Consider the following 9,271-nt stretch of genomic DNA (forward strand, 5'->3'; position numbering starts at 1 on the left):
ACGCCTCTTTGTTGGAATGAGGTTGGTGAAAGAAAATTTGTGAGTCCTGCGATTGTGCAACAAACTGAAGATAAGGTAAAATTCATCAAGGATCGTTTGAAAATTTCTTCAGACAGACAAAAGTCCTATGCTGATCTTAAAAGGTGTGAAATTGAGCATCAGGTGGGCGATAAGTTATTTTTAAAGGTTTCTCCATGGAAGAAGATTATGAGATTTGGCCAAAAAGGTAAACTTAGTCCTCGATTCATTGGACCTTATGAAATACTTGAAAGAATTGGTCCGGTTGCATATAAGCTAGCTTTGCCACCAGAATTAGGTAAGATCCACAACTTCTTTCATGTTTCGATGCTTCGAAAATATCGCTCAGATCCATCTCATGTTCTTCCTATTGAGTCTATTGAGGTTAATCCTGATTTGACATATGAAGAAGAACCAATCCAAATCTTAGCTCATGAGATAAAAGAGCTTAGAAATAAGAGAATCCCATTAGTGAAGGTTCTTTGGAGAAATCATTCAGGCAAAGAAGCTACCTGGGAGCGAGAAGAGGATATGCGAGTTCAATATCCACATTTGTTTCGGGACTAGTACAAGGCAAATTTCGAGACGAATTTTTTTTAAGGGAGAGAGAGTTGTAACACCCCAAAAATTGTTACAATATTTGCATTCTTGATTGAGCATTTTTTTTATAACGAGGAAATATTTTACTTTGCACTTCCTAAATATAGAATGGTCAATATATGAAAATTTCTTACTTTAGGTTGTGTTAATATTGGCAATGAAGTTCCATGGTGTTGCTATATGTAACACTTAATATTATTTTGACGAGTTGTTAGTAAATATAGTATATAATTAAGTTTTGGGTTTCCAACCTTTTGTATTTATCTAAGAATATTTAGTAGTCGGGGAACCATTTTATTTCATATCTGTCCATAAACTCCCTATTCTTCTACTCTTCAGAAACAAAGAAGAATAACTATCTACCTCTCTCTCTTTCTATCTCTATCTCTCTCTCTCCTCTGTAGGAACAAGAAGCTGAAGTTTCATCAAAAAATAAAAACCATGGATTTCTACTAAATCAACGCACAAAATTCGTTTTTGGTGAAGATCAAGTTGCTCCTCTTGGTAAGTTTCTAAACTCGTTTTTATACTAGACACCTACTAGTATTTTCTACATATCGTTTTGTACAGAGCTCTGATTTAAGTGATCCAGGACTTTCTGGAAAGGTATTTCATAAATCTATAATTTTTATGAAGGAACCAAAATCTAGTTTTGTTGGTATTTACCTGAAAAATGATCAGAAAGTACAGGGCAGGTGCTGTCCAGATTTCCAGTTTTAGAAATACTTCATGTACTATTGTTAGTAATTTTAGCATACCTTTTTGTTCAAAATTGATATGGAGGTAATTCAAGATGTTCTGAAACGGTAAGACATAGGTCTACAACTTTTGTGAAGACCATAAAGCCTAGTTTGTCCGTGTAGATCTTCAAATCTGAGTCACAACTCGGAACAATGATACTGTCCAGAATTTTTGTTTCAAACGTTTTTGGGTAATTTTCATCAATATCATGTTTAGTTGACTTTTTAAATCACTGAACGTATTTAGATATTTGATTATGTATTTAAGGTATATAAACCCTTGAAAAAAATAAAAGGGAAAGTGTTTGAGGAAGTGGACAGATTTGGTTTGTTTACGGCGTAGACGATTCGAACGTCCCCAAGTTGTGATTGAACTGTTTTGTGGTAAAACACTAAGGTTTGTGTATACTCTTTTTGCTTGCTGGAAATATGTTGAAATAACTTGATATTTTTTTTTTCTTGTCTTCGAATTATATTGTTATATTCGTATTATATCAAGTCTTCTAAGAAATTTGCTAAATCGCCCATTCGTACGGATTGTTTGATCATTTTGCATTCTTGTTGGGACTTTGTCTTTCTTGTGGCAGTGACTTGGTCACTCACTTGGCATGCCTCTTGATTTGGATCTTTTGTCATCTTGACTTTGGATTTGTAGTTCGTCTTGAATTATGGAACTTGTCCATGTTAAGTAAGAACTAGGAAGCCATTTTTAATATGGTTCTTGATTTTCTTGTCTATTGGGTTTTTGACCCTACTTGATTTGGGGCTTCAGTCCATCTTGATATCTAATTATGCTTAGTGTGATGGCATGACGTACATATTGGGCGAAAAATGGATATTTGGTATACTCTCTTAAATTGATAGTATATACTTTCTAGACTCTTGAACATTGTTATTGATATTTGGAAACACTTCAAAGTTTGATATTGATATGTTTGATATATTTGTTCACTTGTTTTAAATAATGTCAAATTGAGCTAACTATGACTGAAAAGAGGAAATTGGAGAATTTAATGACTCCAAGCCTAAAGTTTATACACCACTAAGCTTTATGCTTAGCGATAGTTGTTTTCTATCGTAGGAAATGTTCGGGATGAAATCTGAAGATGGCCAGGGTGAAGTAGTCTCTTTGGGAGAATTTATGGAGATCACATTTGCATATGCACCTTGGTTTGCATAGTTTTGGGACATGTACATGATATACATGATATACAGGATATATACATACATATATATATATATATATATATATATATATATATCACACTTATGTTATTTGGAGGCTTGTTGGATTTTAAAGACCAAAATTTTGTAGCTTGAATTTGTAACCTATTTTATTGTATTAGGGTGTTTTAATAACTCAAGTCTTGTAATATGCTGAATTTACACTTTGTTTTGTAAATATGTAGAAAAGGAGAAAACTAGTTTCCTTTGTTTCTTATATATACCCGATAGTTTGAAATTTATGTACAATATAAACTTGTAATGATTTTGAATGATTGTATAAGTCTGTTAGGAAGTTGCTTTAATCTGTTGATTAATCCAGAAGGGTTATATCACCATATGTTAATATTTTGACATTGTATTTCATTTAAAATAAAATTATGGTGTATTTTCAAAAAAAATAATAATATATACACTTTGAACCTTTTCGCATAGGCCTACTTCCACTACTAAAATTATTCTAAATATTTTTATTAATATCTCTTTTAATATTTTGTAAGTAGGAAATTATATTTGTTTTCCTAAGTAGTACCCTTCCAAAGGGGTTACTACATGACATAAATGGAAGGGGAAAAAACGAAAGAGGGGGAGGTATAATTAAGAGGATTTAATTAAAGAATAGATAGAAACGGATACAACTTGAAAGCATAAAAAAGGCATAAAATTAGACAAAAAGCAGGAAAAAATCAAAAAAAAAGAAAAAATTAGATAAATAAGATCCTTGGCCAAAAAGATGTGCCAACTCATCTCCTATTTTTTACAACTTTATATATAGATAGATAGATGTATTGGAATCATTATATCTTCCGTTTTAACAATATATTCAAAAATTTCGATGAAAGAATTAAAGTCACCAAAGTATATGCAAATATTTTGAGATTCTAAGAGAAAAAGGAGACTTTGTTACATGTCAATTTAAGGAAGCAAAAAATGCCAAAATTTTCATAACAGCAAATGCAATAGTACTACTTGTTCAATAATAGTATCAATTTGGAGTCTAAATATTTTGTTCAATAATATCAATTTGGAGTCTAAATATTTTGTTCATAAATATCAATTTGGAGTCTAAATATTTTGTTCAATAATATCAATTTGGAGTCTAAATATTTTGTTCAATAATATCATTTGGGAGTCCAAATTATTTTGTTCAATAATATCATTTGGGAGTCTGAAAACTCATTAGGCGTTTTTTCCGTCATGCCAGTCCTTGTTTTTGTAGTATTCTTGTTTTTCTTATTTTATTTATATTCGTCCATTGGTTTCTGAAAACTACAGTCTAATATAATTCATTGTTTGTAGTTTATTCTCAAAACTTAGAGCCCGTTTGGATATATGAATCTTTTCACTTTTTTTAAAAAAAAAATTACTTTTTTTTTAAACCAGTGTTTGGCTATAAAATTTCTAATTTTCATTTGAAGATAAATTTTTCGAAAATTTGAAAAACTCCAAAAGGCTATTTTTTAAAATGTTCACTCACATCACTCAAAAAACTTCACAAAAATCTAAAATTATATTTATTTCCAAACACAACTCTAATTTTTCAATATCATTTTCACTTAAAAAAATTTTTTACTTTTCTTTTTAAAATTTTACAATTCTTATGTCCACTTAACTTCACTATACCGATTTGTTCACGGGACATGCATATGATTGATATTCAGTTGTCCTTTCTCTCTGCAATATAATTTACTATATATTCTTTAAGAGTTTTTACTCCACGGGTGGATAATTTTAATTCATGAAATAATTAATAATGACAAAATTCCCTAAATTTTCTTCTATCTGAAAAAGATATTTTGGCAATAAATAGTTGATTGATTAGATATAAAGTGAATTATGATGGTTAATAGTTGGTAGAAATGAGGTTTCTCTCGAACACGACAAATTAGATTGAGATTTTTATATGCGACTATGTTTTCTAATAGTGACATGCTTTAAATTAAAAAAATAAAGTAAAAAACAAAACATTTTTTTTGGCAGCCTTGTATTTGAGAGGCAAATAACACATGGATATAAATAAAGACTATAAAATAAAGACAAGTATAGAGAAAAACTGATATATTATTCGAATTCAAACTGATGTACATAATGAACTGAAATCTTTTCTATTTATAAAAGAAAGAAGCTGCCGTGTAAGCTGCTAATATACCAGATATGGATAATCTTCTACTGAGAACAATGTTTATCCATAACGGAGTACTGAAAGGATAAGCTTATTATACCCGATATGGATAATCTTCTATCGGGGTAATGTTTATCCATAACTGGGTACTGAAAGGATAAGCTTATTATACCCGATATGGATAATCTTCTACCGGGGATAATATTTATCCATAACGGTACTGAAAGGATAAGCTTATTATCCCGATATGGATAATCTTCTACCTGGGGTAATGTTTATCCATAACTAGGTACTGAAAGGATAAGCTTATTATACCCGGTATGGATAATCTTCTACCGGGGGTAATGTTTATCCATAACCGGGTATCGAAGTGATAAGCTTCTTCAGGAAGCTTATTTCCAATAGAGTACTTAAATAGATAAATATATTTACGGTGGAGTCCAATATGGATAAGCTTCTTCAGGAGGCTTATTTACAACGGAGTACTAAATGAATATCCATAATATAATATATTTATAATATTCCCCCTTGGATGTTCATTAAAAGATAATGTGCTTCATTAAAACCTTACTAGGAAAAACCACGTGAAAAAAAATCTTAATAAAAAAAAAAGATTACACATATTTAGTAATACGCATTACTAGGTGCCTCATTAAAAATCTGAGGAAAATCCCATGGGTAGTTAATTAGGCTCCAAGTGCTAGGCCTAAATCACATAGATATTTATCATTTTATTATTATAGTCGCTTTTGTTGACAATAGAGCATACTGCTCTAATTGTATGCTCATTGGACAAATTGTATGCCAAGTAGATGATCTTATCCAAGACGGTTTCAAAATTTTAATTTTATGGGTTCAATACTCGGATTAATTCATCAACTTGTTTGAATTATGGATTCATATGCAGCAATTTCGGTGGGGTTTTCATAGAAAAGTTATACATTCAAATAAACTCATTACAATACTACTAGATATCATATTGATCAACTAATAACGAAAAAAAGAAGTAATGAAATATAACGTATCCCCATGCTTTAGTAAATTTTAATAATTACATGATTTACAATTAAAACTAAGAGTTTACATCATCTTTGACTTTTTCAACTCCATCCGCATCCTCAAATTTCACTAAGATGTATTTAAAGAAAAGAAATTTTGAGTGTATTTAGAGAAAAAAACAGACCAAAATTATAATTTGGAAGAGCGAATCACTAACTTAGAGAAAATTAGTCACATGAATAAAATCAATGGCAAGAAAAATGAAATATCCATAAGGGAATTTTTCAACTAAAAATGGGACCAGGGAAACAAATAAACCTGAGCCTATGCTTAACCGTTCAATTAAACTTTCTTTTCATAATAATTTGATACTATTCAGAGGCGGACCTACTCTTTAGGTTAGAGGCATCACCAACCTCCGGTAACTTTGGGAAATATATATATGCTATATATCTTAAATAAAATGTATATATTTTAAATGTCACCCTAATATTCAAATTTTAGGCAGTTGCAGTGATCAATTGGTGGGCACAACTTGACATTTAATGTACTGCTTAGATTAGATTCCGTGTTTTGCTCAAATTTTTATTCGACAGTGGTATTCCCATCACTTTCAAATTCTGGGTCCGTCTGTGATGATATTAGCTCAAAATTTCACGTATGCCACTGCATGTACGCCACGTTACGTTAAACCTACATTCTTTTCTATGTATACGTTATTCCTTGGGCACTGGTATGTGGAAGGAGAGGTAAGATTTATTCATTAATTTTATATTAGATGAGCGATCATACTATAAATCCTCAGGAGATATGGTCCCATGCGCTATATACACGAATGAATTATTATGTGATTGGTAAACTGAAAGTCACCTAAGTCATGGCAAATATTTTGGAGCTTCTAAGAAAAGAAAAAGGAGACTTTGTAACGTGTAACGAGGTCAATGAAGTCAAAGAATAAAAAATTAATAATAATAATAATAATAATAATAATAATAATAATAATAATAATAATAATAATAATAATAATAATAATAATAATGTTTGGATTCAAATAAAAGAGTGGACTGAAGATTCTTGAAAGCTCACTACGCGTTTTCCATCATTTTTTCAGTTATTGTTACTAATAATTATTATTATTCTTGTTCTTCCCTATGTTTCTGAAAATCTACCGACTAAATTCCACTTTGTCCCTTGTATTCAAACTACTAACTACTTAGTTTAATTTGTTGAGTATATGTGGTTAAGTTTCAACTTATTGCTTTTATAATAAGATATGCTCCCGTGACAGGATCGGTTTTAGTTGTCCTTTTTTAGCTTCCCGCCCAATGTTCGGTATCTATATTGGTACTCAGAGGCGGAGCTAGGATTTAGAGTGTGTGAGTTCTAAAATTTAAAATAAGACTATGACCTAAAACTAATATACAATATCAAACTGACTAAAGAATGAGTGTCGATATTTAACATTATCATTTCAATTGCACTCGATGAGTTGTCATGTTTTGAAAACAATCAATGATCGCATCATTAGATACACTTTCAAATGTTTCATCCTCTATAAAACAAACTAAACAATCATTCAAAAAGTCATCACCAATCCTGTTTCGCAAATCATTTTGAATAAACTTCATTGAAGAAAAAGCTCTTTCAACCGTTGCAGTAGCCACAGGTAACATCAAACTCAGGTTGACAAGCAAATAAACAAGTCCTCATGTCTTGTGAATATTTGTTTTAACCAGTGGCGGATTCAGAATTTTATGTTCGTGGATGCTTAATTTTTCTTAATGTGTAGTAACTACTTAATTTTTTGTTTGGTAGGTGCTTTCTTTTCCTTTTATATCAGATGCCTCAAATTTCTTATATAATTATACTTATACTGTGTAAAATTTAATGGGTGCCGAAGCACCTAAAATTAGTACGTAGCTCCACGCCTGGTTTTAACCAATGTCTTCAACAGACCACCAAGCCCTTTCAAGTTAGAGAATGCCTTGCCCACTTCTCGCACATAGTCAATATAGTTGTCAAGCTCATAACTAAGATCTTCAAGCTTAGAAGCAGTGAACTCATTTGGATAATATGTAGCAAGTTTCATAATCTTGTTTTTATCATAATTCATAAAAGAATCATCGGGACTCAAACTAGCCATACCAAGAAGCAGAGAAGTATTCACTTCACTAAAACGACTGTTAAGCTCCGAAAATTGCAAATCAATAGCAGCACAAAAAACCTCTACGTACAAACGATAAAAATATGTAACAGTTAAGCTTTTACGCTTCGACTTTCCAAGTGCATACTTCTCATCCATTTTTGGGATTACAATACCATTCTTATCACAAAATGAATAGGCATCTTCTATCATAGAATTCCATTTAGATTCTCTCATTGTTTGCAATTGCCTCTATGTGAAATCAACAAGTTTCATTGCAATAACAATATCTTGATCTTTTTTTTTGAAGGGCCATATTCAAATCATATGTAATTGCCAATAGTTTTAACATCAAATGTAATATATAAATGAACTCATAAGATCTTATATCTTCCACTAGACTTTTGGCTAATGCTTTCTCCTGATAATTTGAACCCTCATTTGCAAGAACTCCAAGTATATGAACAATCGATGAGAATAAATAAATAAAGTTACGCAATGTCTTAAAGTGAGATCCCCAACGGGTATCATCTGGTCTTTGAAGCCCAAGTTCTTGATTTAATCTACTTCCTGTATGAACTTCATTCACCAAGCACTAATAACTCATCTAATTTTTTAGCTTGATCATCTCTAAGCATCTCCCTACGCTTATAAGAACCTCCAACAACATTCAAAACATTAGCAAGAATGTCAAAAAAATTATTTACATCATGGTGTTTCTTTGCAACAGCTACAAGAGTCAATTGCAACTGATGAGCAAAGCAATGTATGCAATGAGCCGAAGGATTATCTTTCAAAATCAAAGTTTTAAGACCATTGATGTTTTTTTGCATGTTACTAGCTCCATCATACCCTTGTCCTCGTATTAAAGATGAACGCAATGAATGTTTTAAAAGCAAAGAATATATTTCTTTTTGTAATGCATGTGCAGTTGTACCTTTAACATGAACAAGACCAAGGAATCGCTCAATAAGAATTGAAGAAGGGAGAACTAAGAAGGAAAGATCTAACTTGTAAGGGAGAAAAAGCATACACTGATACACGATGTCAATGGAGAGTTGGAGGCATACACTGATCACTGGATTTGTGGTACCAGTGATGTCAATCAACACAAGCAGCAGAACCCTAGCTTTTTTTGATATGGGATTTTGAAGAAAAAGTTTGTGTTTAGAGTTGGGAAATGAGAAGCTTTTGTTCTTTGTTATGAGAAAGAAAGCACGTTATGTTTTATTTAATGTTATTTAGTATTTGTTGAAAGGAAAGTAAAGAAAACGTTGTCGTTCAGTTGATTTGTGAAAAAAATATTTAAAAAAACGAAATAACATACTGCTTTAAAGGGGAATCAAACCCTCATCTTTTTCCCACGAACCCACAACCCTTACCATTGAACCCAGACCTCTTTTGTTACTGGGTTCAGCATAATAT

At 31.3% G+C, this 9,271-nt stretch overlaps 1 protein-coding gene across 1 annotated transcript; it reads right to left on the reverse strand.

The window, feature by feature from the left end:
• Positions 1-7,612: 7,612 nt before the first annotated feature.
• On the reverse strand, positions 7,613-8,083 carry LOC142174214 (uncharacterized). Its single transcript, XM_075240010.1, has one exon. It carries the CDS (start codon positions 8,081-8,083, stop codon positions 7,613-7,615), a length of 471 nt encoding a protein of 156 aa, XP_075096111.1.
• Positions 8,084-9,271: the final 1,188 nt, after the last annotated feature.

Source organism: Nicotiana tabacum, chromosome 20 (genome assembly GCF_000715075.1).
Source record: "Nicotiana tabacum cultivar K326 chromosome 20, ASM71507v2, whole genome shotgun sequence".
Classification (NCBI taxonomy): domain Eukaryota; kingdom Viridiplantae; phylum Streptophyta; class Magnoliopsida; order Solanales; family Solanaceae; genus Nicotiana; species Nicotiana tabacum.